This window comes from Orbicella franksi, chromosome 2 (genome assembly GCF_964199315.1).
Source record: "Orbicella franksi chromosome 2, jaOrbFran1.1, whole genome shotgun sequence".
NCBI classification, from domain to species: Eukaryota; Metazoa; Cnidaria; class Anthozoa; order Scleractinia; family Merulinidae; genus Orbicella; species Orbicella franksi.
Window position 1 is genome coordinate 25,192,716 of NC_138146.1, and position 14,127 is coordinate 25,206,842.

The following is a 14,127-nucleotide window of genomic DNA, read 5'->3' on the forward strand; positions in this document are numbered from 1 at the left end:
GCAGCGGCCATGTTGAATATATAATATTAAAGCATATTATGGGATTTCCATTCGTTAAAGATTTGAAGGTTTGCGTGGCTGAGCAAAGCACGGAAGCTGCTGCAGTGAAGTGTCTGATCGCTATGTTTATACCGTTTTCCTCACTGTTTTATAGTCATGGCTAAAACACAAAATTCATTCGAGCCTATTTGTTTCATCAAGCGACGCGGAAAACTGGGCCAATGCGCACGTGAAGGTAATCTGATAAAAACTGTTAGCTGCCCAAAAAGAATCAGTATGGTTCAATAAAATATTGTTGAAGGAAAAATGATAACTGCTTATTTGCCAAATATTCCCCGCAGTGGAGGTGGCTAGCGGTGGATGTTATTTACCGAGGCTGGAAGCTGCAAGGTAAATATCCACCATTGTAATCCATCAAATATTTTCGCTCGCGAAAACGTGACCGAATATTCTCCACCTAAAACCGGGGAATATCCGAGAATATTCCCCAATTTTCAAAACTGCGCGTGTTGCGGAAAATATTTGAAGGATAATAAACAAAACAGCCTCTATTTGGCGTGAAAATATGCTCGAATATTTGTCCTTGGACATTATCTGTTCCTCAAAGCTCACAGTAAGCTCGGAACAAATAATGCCAGCGGACAAATACCCGAGCATATTTTCGCGCCAAATGAAGGCTATTGTTTATCTAGCTACCGACCACCGTATATATCAGACCAGTAGGATAAAATATGCACAAAAATGGACTCAGAGGACCGCAAAAAGTCCTCCGCAAGCAAATTCGCACGAAGAATTTGCAACAGGGCAAGAAAAGTCATCTCAGACTTTTCAACTCACTCACAGTTTAGCATTAATAACTCATGCTGGAATTTGCTGCTCGAAAGATTCAACTGACGCGAATTGCTGAATTGCGGTAAGCGAAAGATTTGTTGTAAAAACTGCCGTCGCGTTTAATTCTCTAAAACTTTTGAAGGCACAGAAATTTCTCCAGAAGAATTTCTTCAACAGGACTAGAGTTGTAGAGTGTTCTAGATTTAAAACCATGCTGTAAGACACTTTATAACTTTTTTCGCTTTTATTTCACTAACCTCTAAACAATAACCCTTAAGCTGCTTTGCTGTAAATTGCAATTATGTAAACAAATCGTTTTATGTTGGTTTTCGTCGATAACTTCACAGCTAAAAATAGTAAAGTTGCACTTGTAAATACTGTCACGCCGAATTTTGCAGTTTTAATTTGTTGCAATAAGCTTAAATAGGGACAGCTGCTTCATAGACTGTTAAATTTTCTTCTTCTGCTACGTTAGGAAACAAGGAAACCGTCTTCCTTGCGACTCTCGTGAACTGGAAGGTGAAAAGCGAATATTATTCGGAGTTTGAGTAGGCAATCAGAATGCACGAATAGCGCCATCCACTGGTTTGGTATAAACTAATGAGTACTATCTACATGTAGAAATTAAACTTAATACTTAAAATTGCTAAAAATATAGCTTGTCGGCGATAAAACGATAATCGAAAGATCGGAACTCAAGCCTTGTATGCAAATTTGTCTAGTCAAAACAAAACCGCTTACAAGAGTTTTCCAACAGAAAATATGAATTAAAGAATACAAAAAGGGGAAAATAATATTCAGAGGCAATCGTTTATTCAAGTACACAATTTATCAGACTGGGAGATTTTAATACTATTATGTTCAGAAAGCAAACCACCTAGCTAGAAATGCACAGAGAGCCTAAACACCACGCTCCCACGGCATTTACCTCGTTACACATCTTCATTAGCTTACAACGCCGCATTTGAACTTAGCAACAAAAAGCTTTTAATTTTCTTTTGCACATGAAATTACTCGGAAGTAATATTCTTTTTGATCTGTCATCTCTGCTGAATTTGAATTGTATAGAAGTTGCGTAGCTGTAAGATTATATTTCAGGGTGTATCAAGACTGAGTAGTAAAATACGTATGGAAATTTACAGATATCTGAAACCTGGAAAGCGTATAACTGTAGGAAATTGACTGTTATTACGAGTTTATCAGTATAGCACTGAGCCGTCATGCAAGTCAGGTGCTGTTTTTTGGAGTTAAAATATATTTCCTACTTTTGGTTGGATTTTCTTAATTTTACCAAAATTAAGAATGGTTGCTCGGACAAATAGATTCACTTAGCACTGAGCTGCATGGCTCCACTTTTCTATTTTTAATAAAGACGATGATTTAAATTGTGTTAACTTGGTGTTCACAAAATAACTTTATCAACATTCGCTTGACAGCAAAAATATACTTAATCCATACTTTTAAGGTGGCTCCATAGGGTAATCATTTATTTAGGGTAATCATCATGGCGTTGCGCGCGCAAGTGTTATGTTTTGAATGCCGTTTTTGCATTCGTTTTTACACCCAGTTCTCTCAAACTAATTACGCGTAATAAGCAATGATTAAATAGTGTTTTACTATTATCTCTGTTAAAATTATTGGTTTTAGTCTTGAATTATAAATGCCCAAACAAATATGTTTTTTACTTTTTTATGGCTTTACTTTCGATTTTCTTGAATTTCCTTCGGTGAAATCTTCCCAAATTTTCACAGCATATCGCTTCCTGCGGGATACGAATTTTAAAGACGAAAAAAGTAGGGTTTGTAAAGACAGGTTTTTCGATTTTTGCAAATTTACGTCTTTTACCGCTGCGAGAAAACTGGTCATATAGATTTTCCTGAAAAACGAGCTCCGACTAAAGTAAATCATTTACTACCAATCTGCCAAGTTTTACGGAATTTCACCGAAGGAAACGCGAGAAAATTCACTGTCAGTTTTGCTTGTTGTACTCATGTTGACGTAATAAAATATCGAAAAACATTGACGTTTTCCTTCGAGCGCGCGCAGATTACTTGAGCTAGCTTTCGTCCTCAGCGCGCGTGCGATAGTAAAACTATAGGGAGCCACCTTAAAACTGAGTAAGACTGCAATTCAGCAGCGATAGCTCATTAAAGCCTCAAAGACACCTGTTGTTTTGCCTATTACCGTTTACATGTTTAACCGTTGGTGCATCGATTGAATGTTGGACTAAATTTGACTCATGAACAAAGTTTTGCAAGAAATTCATAAACCAACAACAAGAACATGGTCAACACCGAAGTAAACATTTAATTCATGAACTTTACAACATTACTCGAGGTATAAATTTAAAGGCCATCCAGTTTTGGATTTTACACAACTTGTTGGCTCTGCATTAGAATCTTCTCTCGTAGCGTATACGGATTTTACGAGCTACCTTTCCCAGTGCTTTCTTAAGTTTGCGGCCACGAAAGATTTTTCGGAACCAGCCTGGTCTTGGTCGGGGATCCTCTTGAACATCACTAGAACAGGCAAAGTAAAACAAAATTACCCCCTACAAAGTTATCATTAGTTAATAATATTTTCAACGGTTTGTGGTCATATCGTAAAAGCTGACAAGATTAACGCTCTAAACTGACTGAACAGCAGAGAGGGAAGAGGAATAATTGGTCGATCAAAATCGGTCTGTCATTGAATAATGTAAGCTAATCGGATCGTGTAATACTCCTTTTGCAAAACTGCTCTCTAATCTACAAACAGTTAAATTCAGTTCCATATTACAGTTCAGTTCCCGCAAACAATAACATCCTTTATTTACCCTTCCTCTTACAAAACAATCCATCTAGCAGGACCTTTCTGTTGACAGCTGTTCAAAGACTGGATTCTGGTAGACAGCGTAGTTTGCTCTTAAAACACTAATCGACTATATAATGATTTATCCGTTGCATAGCGTTTTCTACCCTCGGACAAATGACCCGTGTTCCTATGGAGCGATAAAGCCCAGTCTCGCTTACCTGTGATATTCTCCCATTTCCCCGTCATTTTCCTCGTCGTCATCATCATCAAAGGCATCGGCGGCTTTGACTTCAACATCGAGATCATCATCATCATCACCATCATCCGTGTCATCGTCATCGTCTTCTTCGCTATTGTAGTCATCAAATTCATCCGGAGAAGTCAACTCCTGTGCATCTCTTTCCAGTCCGTTGTAGTCATCGTTAAATGCGTCCTGGAAATGTCCTCTTGACTTGACAACCTGTAAAGCACAACCAAGGAACAAGCCCGCAAGAGCTAACACCAGAATACCTTTCATCTTCGGGAACGTTCGTCGGCGTTGGACAGGATCAAAAATGGCCTGCAGCTCTATCTGACGACTTATGGTGAAAAACGTCCTTTACAGCTTGCTTTTATAACGGCAAAGCCGGAAGAAGTGAGCTTTTGAACTTACCTCTTGGTGCTCAAGTAGAAGAACAATATAGAATATAAACTCAAAGGATTCTCAGCAGAGATTCTAATTCTGCCGACTGGTTCCTAAAATAGTATGTTTTTTTTTGGTACTGTGGTTATTTTCCTGAAAGGTTTTGATAACGCAATTCGGCCTAACACCCCACCTACTAACTTACGCAAACCGTGAACATACCGATATTTACACGAAATGAATTGCTCTACGCGCAAGGTATTCTGATTACAACTGTAGTAGAACTGGTAATGCTCTTCTTGACTCGCACCAATTGCTGGACCACCAGACACTAGTTTTCTAATTCCATCTGGTGTATTAAAGCAAGCTATGAGCAAAAAAAGAAAAAATAATAACAACAACAACAACAACAACTGCGGATGTAAATGATGGTTAAACAATATTGTCTGGAGTTTCGCTGGAGGCAATATCGATAACAGCGCATAGCGGCGTCTCTCTTGCGGTGATACCAATTGAATGATGCTATTAAAATGAAATAATAAAACGTGTTGTGACATCATTCAAGGGTTTTAACCTCGTAAATCACGGACATCTTCCTATCGGATATTAGCACTGCGCAAATTTAGCCATTTGTATCGTATTTTTGCATTCTTTCTTGGTTGCACAACTTCATTTAAACTCTGGGAACAAAAATATCGTGTATTATTGACTGGTTTGGTGTGTAGTATCGATCGCCGTTTCCCTGTATCTTCATGACTCCTTTATCTTAGACGGGTATGATACACAGCAAAGCTACAAACTGGGGTACCTTGTAAGATTTTGTCTATCATCTAATACCCTTATAGGAAAAACTTTTGATTGTTATTGTAACTGTGTTTTGGCGAGGGAGGTCTCTGGCGCGAAAACGTTGCGCTGCTCCAGAACAAACTATATGAATATGTCTGAACTGTTCGCCATTCTAAATATACCATATGGGGCAAGTGCCTTTTCATGTTGTCATGTATCAAGGGTTTATTGAGAGTTTTAATACGTGTAAAGCAAGTTAAGTCGAGTGAATGTTTGTTTCTTCTTTGTATGTGAAAAATGGTAGATATTTTGGCGTTCTTGAGATCTAGCTGGTGCGTCCTAAGCATCATAGAACTATGATAATTCCCACATGATTAAAAAGTGATTCTAACACATTTGCAAGTACAGCTCCTTTCATCATGAGACTGTACTTGAAAAGGATATTTCAAATCTGAAAATTTAATGTAACATTTCTGGAAAGAAGAAAATCTTGTGTGTTCAGTTTAATCCACCACTTGTTGTTCCAGCTGAACGTTAACCCATGCTAGCAGTAAATTTCTTCAATGTTTGACTCTTAGGCTTTGACCTCATGATCTCAATCGAAATACATGGGGGCTATACAGGGGCAGGAGACATGAAAGTCACCTTTCTGGGTTTGAATTGGAAGCCAGCCAAAGATATCCTGTACGAACGTTTGATTGAAAACTTCGAAGACTTGCTTCTGTTTTTCCTGAAGCTTTTGAAAAGGGTACATAAACTATCATCTTTTCATCGAGCAATACACGCTTAGTATTGTGCTCGAGATACTGGTTCAGATCTATTCACATGGTTCTGTGGGTCAACTGTGCTAGAACGTCAAGTTATGTCCTTAGTCACTATGGTAAGCGGAATAATTTTAGTAACACCCACAAGCACTTGAATTAGGCTAAAGCTGAAAAGCCATTATCAAAACCAAGGAGAAAGAAACAATTCCTTTCCGCTTTTTTCACCGAAAAGAAGAATTTGGAAAGCATGCGTTGCATCTTTTTATATATTTAACGTTAGTCATCAATTTGTAAAGATTTTTCGTAAAGATTTTCAGTGAAGAACGGCGCACTCCTGAGAAAAAACGTAATTGTATATTTCCGGTGATATAGCATTGGGTTCGGAGGGCCCTAAAATTAAAAGGCCGCGAAATTAAAGTGTCAATCGTTATTAAGAGCTAAATCAAAACGCGGTGATCATTCACCGTGAATTGAAACATAATATATCTTAATTACTAGAATAAGAGGACGTTATGAGTTAATAGAACTCAATTTTCAGTTTGTAGACTTGTTTTCGAGGAAAGTAGTAAATATATTTTTTCCAAATTGTTTATTCCGGCCTAATCTCAACATTTTGTGCCCAAAATGTGTATGGTACATTCCTGGAAGCGGAAAAGGACTTTTCTACACAACGTGAAATTTCCGTTTATTCTGCGGCAAAAAGCAATATTAATTCCACGAATGCGCGGGAATATGTTTAAAGTGCTTCAAGTACTTGGGAATATAACACATTTAAATGAACATGATGGTGCAATAAGTAGCACTCAAAGTCCTGTGTAATTTACCGACGGCAAAAATGGACATCCGTTTTAAACTCTGAAACGAAAGCGTGAGATAGTGCGAAGCTAAGTAACAAACGAAATGTAAACAAACAGATGATCTAAAAATCATTTCACAGGCAAAAGAAAAAACTGCCGCGTCATTACTTGATTATCCTGAACCTCATGGATTGGTACTAAATATCATACAATATTCTACGTGCGGGTGCATGTGAGTTCATGTTCCTTAAAATCCATTATACCTTAAATCTTACCGTTCACCACTGAATACAAAATAACCAGTTCTCGATCTCAAAAGTAGGTCAGAAAATATTTTTTCAGTTGTCACAAGGCACGTTAACACATTGATTAAAAATAATTAATTTCATTTTCATTGAAGAACGAAAACCACAAAACTATCCGAAAGAAGAAGTAATATTAACATGCCGTGAATAGTAATATCATAAAATATTAAAACGCCTCATTGAAGGCTTGATTAATAATCAGAGGTTTATCATATAACAAATTGTCAACAGATCGTACAGACCAATTGTGGGTAATGCAGCTTTTTCCAAGATGTCGGATAAGTCTATATACTGTTAGCTAATGTTTATCCCAGGCAGATATATGTGATATGAAGATGACAAATAAAGAAGACTTCCTGGCCGTTATGTCATGGGGCATCGTGGCAATTTGTTAAATAACCATGCGTAATATCATTACTTAATTTCCGAACCTAATATAAAGTAAGACAAAAAAAACCTTTCGGCGCTGAAAGGAAGCTAAGAGGAATTTATATTAGGAATCAAGACGGTCAAAAAACCAATACAAACCAAAACTAAAGCATCGATTCTTCAGTGTTCGGAATGGCACAGAGTCAAACTCAAAGGCGGTAAATGCTTTGATCATTTATCTTTGACGGGTAGACCACTTCCAAGTTGCCGTCTGCCTCTTTTTCGGAACAAGTCCTCGTGCAAAACGTATCATATAGAAAATGAGTTTGTTAAAGTTAAGTCGGAAATGGCCAAGCATTGAATTACTATCTTGGGCAAAGCGGGGTACCGGCCTAATTTGCTCTATTTAGGAAAAAAAATGTTTGACTTACAGAACTGAAGAAATAAATAGTCAATAGAGACTCAAGTTATTTTGTCTGCCCCTTTGAATTGTAAATACAGTATAACGCTCCGATTGCGTCTCGAGGTTTCATTATAATCGTCATTAACTATTAACTTTCATTGGGGGAGAGATTCTCAGGTTTCTTAAATTAAGACTTAATCGGAGCGTCACATTTACAAAGCGGCAACCAAGATAATATTCGAAAGGTAAACCGCCTTCGCTTCTATTCAAAACTCTTATAAACGGCTCAAAAAGACACAGGAACACAGGTAAATCAACAGCACACTTACCCATGATTATATTATTGTTGATACAGTGTTCGGGTCCTCTGTGAAATGGTGATGAATCTACTAATTTAGGTCAATAAAGTCAATAAAATGAACGCTGGGAAAGAATCTCCCGTGAATAGTAAAGTGTAGATGATGAAGTAACAACAGAAATCAGCGAAATAATGTGGCGTTGATTGTAAAACGGGTCTTGTCATTTAGATACCCGATTTAGATGTGTCTGTCATATACATGTATGACTTTTTATATAATAACCCAAGTTATTCTCGCATTTTGATAGGTTCTCGCTTATGATCTATTAGACGACAGACGCACGATTAACGTCATCATTTCAAGAATTTTCCCTCTGTGTTTAAAATGGCGGTTAGTTTTGAATAATTTAGATACTATTTTGCCTGACTGGGGAAAGATAAGGTACAAAAACGTCTTGTCGAGGCATTGAACAGTACGAGAGTCTGGAAGAAGAAAGAAAACGCCGTTTCTTTTCTAGAAAATGACTCCTCGGCAGAAAAAATACCCGGGCAGTCTCAGTCGGCAGTCGAGCAAGACTAAACCAAACACAAAATTGGTCTTGAAATTACTTTAGGCAAGAAACCATTGCTTTGTCTCGAATTTAATGTTCCATTTCGTTTCAGGGCACAGTAGCGAGAAAAGTAGGGCTAGCTACAGCTCGCGGCCAACTGTATCCCAGCTCTAAGGTGTCTCCGACGCTACATCAAACTGACTTGAGAATCACCAACCACAGAGGACACGAATTTCCACCGTCACTAACGCTCCTTTCATCCAAAATTCGAATCGAATGGCCTTCAGTGTTGACCGCAAGCGCAAGTTTTCCGAGCGTGATTTTTCAACTCCTGCGATATTCAAGACAACATCCAAGCTTTTCGGCTCAAAGGGCTGCTCTGATGACAAAAACTAACTTCATTTTTTAGCATTTTCTTCAAGATTTGTGGATTTCGCAGTTCAATTTTACTTTCACTGTAAGTTTTCGATCCACGAGAAGCGACTTTCGACTCAAGTTTGACAGTGGCGTGATTTTTCTGGACCAATCACAATTCTTTGCTTCGCATAGCAACCAATGAGATTGCTTCATTTTGTATAGACAATAGATTACGTCAAATGGCTTTTTTTTCGTGTTCGCCAAAGCCAGCTTTCGAGTTATGTTGAAAGATTTTACAATAAAAAAGCTTTTTCTGTTGTTTCTTTATTATATAAAGCAAATAGATTCCATGTTGCCGTGCGTCTGGTCAGTAATAGATCACAGAAGACGACAAAATGTGGTAAGAACAAGTAAGTGGTACACGAGGCGATAGCCGAGTGTGTCACTGATGTTCTTACCACATTTTGACGTCATCTGTGATCTATTATTGAACAGACGCACGGCAACATGGAATCTGTTATAGCGGTTTTCTCTTGATTGTCGAAAGTAATTGCTTTTACATGACTACGCTATGCGATTGGGTTAAAAAACTCGCGCCACTTTTTCGTCCAGTAAGAAGATAAACCAAAACTAATTGTGATGGACCTTTTCAGTGATACGGCGGCAATTTGGAATTCTATTGCTTCACCTATTATGGGATGCTTATGGGCAAAGACATACTAATTTGCCCCCTGAGCATCCCATAATAGCTATTTGAAACAACAAAATTCAAAATGGTCGCCGTATCGCCGAAGAGATCCATTCGTTCTCGGGTTTTACATATCATAGCCGCATTAAGTTGAGCACAGTAGTCGGGGAAAAGAACTGAGCACGAGGTCACTAGTGACAAAAACTGGCTGATAGTTGGGGGGTCTTGGGTAGGCCACGAGAAAACTGAGCACCAGCCACTTGACTATACACAGTACATACAGCACATGTCAACAGGTTTTGCTAATTCAACCCTCTTCTGCTACATCAGAGTTAGAAAGAAGTTACAAGAAAATCATTTTGCAATACCCAAGTCAGAAGCAATGGAGAATTACTTTGAGCCGTTCTTCGTGCTTCCGATATATATATAATAGGCGTTAAGGGTAAATATTATAATATTTTTGGCAACATAATATTAGTGACGCCTTTTGAGCATAATAGTGAGATTTTTAAGCATCGAGCATTAGCATAATAGTGAAAAATTTAAACACAATGTGTAAAACCCTAATTCGCTCGTTGACGTTTTCCTGCGCTTCTCGTCAGCTATACTTCGAGTTTGAATTGGTTCATCGGATTGCCTTTCCGGCCTTTGTGATTGGTCAGAGTGATTACTTTGGTTTTGGTTTTAAGTAAAAAAAGTCACATGCTTTCGGTAAACAATTTATCGCATTTATAAAATAAATGGGCATGAAAGCTAAAGGCTGTTGCCTTTGTTCAAACTTGTTTGAAGGTTTTCACATAAAGACTGCAACTAACAGCAGCAAAAGTTGCTGCTAAACCTCCAACAAGAATACAGATGGAGGCTAAAATAAGAATAATGTAAACGTAGAACGTGAACCAGTAAAGAAAACCACAAAGAGCTTCCATCAAATGGTGATGAACATTCTGTCGACCCTTTGTAAAAAGTTTGAAATTAACTGCAACAAAGTTAAATAAACACAATAAGAAAGATTCCCGCAGAGGTACTGCTGTGCGTTGGTCCGGATCTCGCGCGGTTTTCAACAGGCTTTCGGCGTTTTCCAGTTTTGTGTTTACGTCCATGATGTCTTCAGCCATTTTCTGTCTCTTGTTCTCTAGCAGCTCTCGGTAATTACGCATCACATTTACTTCAGCTGTTTGAAGCTTGGAATAATCCCAGAATCCGACTGATTGGATGTCATTCAAGGCTTTCTTGGTGTTTGGTTCCCCTCTAAACCAAGATTCATGCAGAACTTTCGTTATTACATCAACTGCCCGAAGTTTCTCCTCGTGACCAATGCTCTGACCGGGTGCATTTCCCCAGACATTCTTCCAAACATTAATAACGTCACTGAGAGACCTTTCTGAGACGTTAAAATAGGAACATCGCCGAATAAGCTGTAAATACCGTAAGCCGCCCACGGATTTCTCACCGGAGTAAAGCCGAGCGATTTCCATTGGTCCCAATACAGAATCGTCCCATTTAGAATTGTCAGAAACCCACCAAGTGATCTTTGATGGACATCGGTGATAACTCGCGATGGCTTGAGCCCACTTACAGCTGTGCGTGTTATGTTTTCGGGGAGCATACGTACAGTGGCACTTTGTTCCAGACCCTACCATGACTGTTAAGGCGTCGTAGAACGCATTGAACTCCGTTGCTAAATGAGAGTGTATGACATCTGAGAGAAACAGCAGGAATTGCCCCACTTCAATCCAGTTACGGTACTCATTGTTTCCAAGCCTGGACTCCGAATGCATCTTGAGTTGGTTTTATGTAAGTGTTACTGGGAAAAAAGAATAAAGTGTGGTTCAATCTCAGATATATAGAGTGTCATCCAATCTGTAAAAATACTGAAAAACACATTTCTGGCGAAACACACAAATTTTGGTCGTCTCATCCAGGTTGAAATGTGTTTATTTGTTAGACTGTGCGCATTGTAAGCTGTACTGAGAAAATGATTTTCTGCCTGCAGTCTTTCTTATGTACTAAGCCCAGGAATCGTTGAGCTTTCCAACGCCTATGGGTCGTTATAATTAGTAAAAACACATTCATCTTACTCCACAGAACATAAGAAAATGCATTTGGCTCCATCCTTTTGTGGTTTTAGTTTCATCAGATATGAGACCTTCTGAGGACTTGAAGTTGTACAAAGTTTAGCTTGACCGGGTGTCTTTGTTTTATAATCGAGTATGTGACAGTTTTTGCGTTGCGTAACATAAAAATGGCGAGCCGAGAAGGCTATCGCGTGCATATGGCAAAAGATGATGTATCTTCGAATTCTAATAACTGCAACAGTCCTTTTATTAAACGAAGTATTAATTTCAATGTGTCGGAACTCTAGAGTAGTAAAGTTTCGTGTTAGGAGCCTATCTCAATGACAGATGTTTCTGTTTCTTTATGTTCGCCATGTTGGTTCCACTCCGCAGGACGTCAACATGGCGTCTCAATAAATGTACTAGGTGAAATATGTCTCTGAAAAACGCAGGTATGAGAAACCTTCTAGACCAAACTCTCGGCGACGTTGTTTATATATCATCCAGCTATCACATATCAGTTTCTTGATTTTTATTTTTGAAAGAATGACAATAAAACCAGCAATTAACTTCAATTGAGTTCGCTTACGCTCGATTAATCCAACGTTGGATAGTAACTTTATTTCGGACAGTTTACAGTTAGTTGCCGAAACATCGCGACCACCTAATGATAGTGTGCATTTATCTATGTAACCACGATGGACAATAAACACATCTTTTATTTCATTGGTTGTAACAGTTGTAGTTTGGTTTTGGTTTAAAGACCGTGCTAACAATAATTCCATTACATTCACCTGCTTTGTTTTGAATATTAAATTACCTCTTCACGTTATATCATTTCCACACATAAGCCACATTGCACTATGAGTTAAATATATTAAGACGCTTTGACAAATACTTCCTATCTATACTCCGCCACGGTTTGGCAAGTCAGAAAAATATCGATCTTGAGAACCAATATGCAAATAAAAACCTCTAAACACTGCTTTGATGAATCATCATTTAACTAGGTTCGGGCGAGCAGCCCTCCAATACTACTTTTGGTAGTACACGACTTCATTTCTCATCGTCATCTCTGTCACTTTCAAGTTGGCATTTTTTCCGTCTTCAGTTCGGTATAATTTCAACAACTCAGATTAGACCTTGAAGCAGTATAGAAGGTCAGTAGATGATCGATCTCAAATAAATTATTCGATTCCGTGAGCTACATGTAGAGAGATCAATTCTGATCGAATCACACCAGAGTCCGCGAATCGCTAATTACTTTATATATTCATTCAGTCGAAGACACGAACTAATCCTTAAACAATATCTGCGACTTTACCTGAGATCATGGGCTTAAAAATTTGTTCATTAACCGTACGAGCGGTAGCGAGTGCAACTACATTCTTTAGTGTTTATTTTCAAAGGGCCATTATAAAGGGCTCAGTAAAGTTACATCGCGTGTATCAAAGTTTGCATGTTTCCGGGACGTTTGTTTGGTAACAACTCGGCTGAGAGCGGAAGAAAGCAAGATGAACTTTGTACATTACAACTCAAGGTTTAAAACATACCTGTATCTGACGCGTGCTGTTGTCGATGGCGATGTCAGTTTTGTGGCGACTCAATTAACCTCGTGGAATATTCAACATTCGCAAATATTACAAATGCTGTGAATGTCACGCTACGACACTTCGAAACTAACGCACGTTGATAATAGCTTGAACTTCAACCCTCTTGGTCCTCGGTTCGCACCTAATTCCCAGAACAACGTGTTAACTTACGCACCGCTAAATGCGTCTCTCTCGAGAATAAAGGAAACTGATAACAGATTAAAACTGGCGAACAACTTCAAAACTGGTTTTCACTGGTGCATAATGGATCATAAGCAAAAAAGCAACATTTACAGAATCGGGAGCTGTAACAGGGCGCCTTTTGTTAGGAAAGTTCCGAACATCTTACGTGTAGAAAAACAAATTTATTCCCTAAGCGTTAGTAAGTATCAAACAAGTGAATAGCGCGGCTTTTTGCGCACGTTAACTGGCTAGCTCAGAATTGATTAGCAAGTATTCAATTATTGTATTGAAAATAGTATCATTTGGAAAGTTAGAGGAATACATTTATTTTGTTGCCGTGGGTGTTAGAGGAACGAATAGAGGAGCATGTTTTAGAGCGGGTAATATCAGGACAATATTTCAGGGGAACTGATCAGCCCCGATCTCCCTCGTTACCATCAAAGCCACCAAATCAAAGCCACCACCAGCTTCTAAGACTCTTTATATTTCATGGAGTGTATTTAATTGATTCCCCCCGCCCCCTCCCCGCAGAACAAAGAAAAGGAGCCCTGGCGCAATATAATCCCTGTACCGTATTTTCTCAATTAAACGCCCCCGGCGTTTATTTCAAAATTGGCCTCGTGGACCCGACGTTTATTTGAAGCCGGCGTTTAATCGGGGCCCGGCGTTTATTTATGAAGTGCAATATTCTGTCATTTTTTTCAGATTGATTTATTCACCCATCCTCCGAAACC

General features: G+C 38.6%; 3 protein-coding genes across 3 annotated transcripts in view; 1 reads left to right on the plus strand and 2 right to left on the minus strand.

The window, feature by feature from the left end:
• LOC145478891 (alpha-1B adrenergic receptor-like) overlaps window positions 1-14,127 on the plus strand; it is a 71,182-nt gene that overhangs the window by 55,371 nt on the left and 1,684 nt on the right. The window lies entirely within an intron of this gene.
• LOC145478896 (uncharacterized) lies at window positions 2,187-4,712 on the minus strand. The gene is made up of 2 exons (XM_081457088.1): window positions 3,843-4,712; window positions 2,187-3,350 (listed from the first exon to the last, which is right to left on the minus strand). The coding sequence occupies exons 1-2, from the start codon at window positions 4,139-4,141 to the stop codon at window positions 3,224-3,226; spliced, it is 426 nt and encodes a 141-aa protein (XP_081313214.1). The 5' UTR covers window positions 4,142-4,712; the 3' UTR covers window positions 2,187-3,223.
• LOC145478882 (uncharacterized) lies at window positions 9,305-13,484 on the minus strand. The gene is made up of 2 exons (XM_081457071.1): window positions 13,172-13,484; window positions 9,305-11,368 (listed from the first exon to the last, which is right to left on the minus strand). The coding sequence occupies exon 2, from the start codon at window positions 11,340-11,342 to the stop codon at window positions 10,338-10,340; it is 1,005 nt and encodes a 334-aa protein (XP_081313197.1). The 5' UTR covers window positions 11,343-11,368; window positions 13,172-13,484; the 3' UTR covers window positions 9,305-10,337.

Bases quoted from the DNA above. Each gene is read 5' to 3' on its own strand.
- LOC145478896 (XM_081457088.1), bottom strand. From the start codon at position 4,141: ATGAAAGGTATTCTGGTGTTAGCTCTTGCGGGCTTGTTCCTTGGTTGT. The intron at 3,351-3,842 runs GTAAGCGAGACT...TGCCTGTTCTAG, and splicing joins GAAATGGGAGAATATCACAG to TGATGTTCAAGAGGATCCCC.
- LOC145478882 (XM_081457071.1), bottom strand. From the start codon at position 11,342: ATGCATTCGGAGTCCAGGCTTGGAAACAATGAGTACCGTAACTGGATT.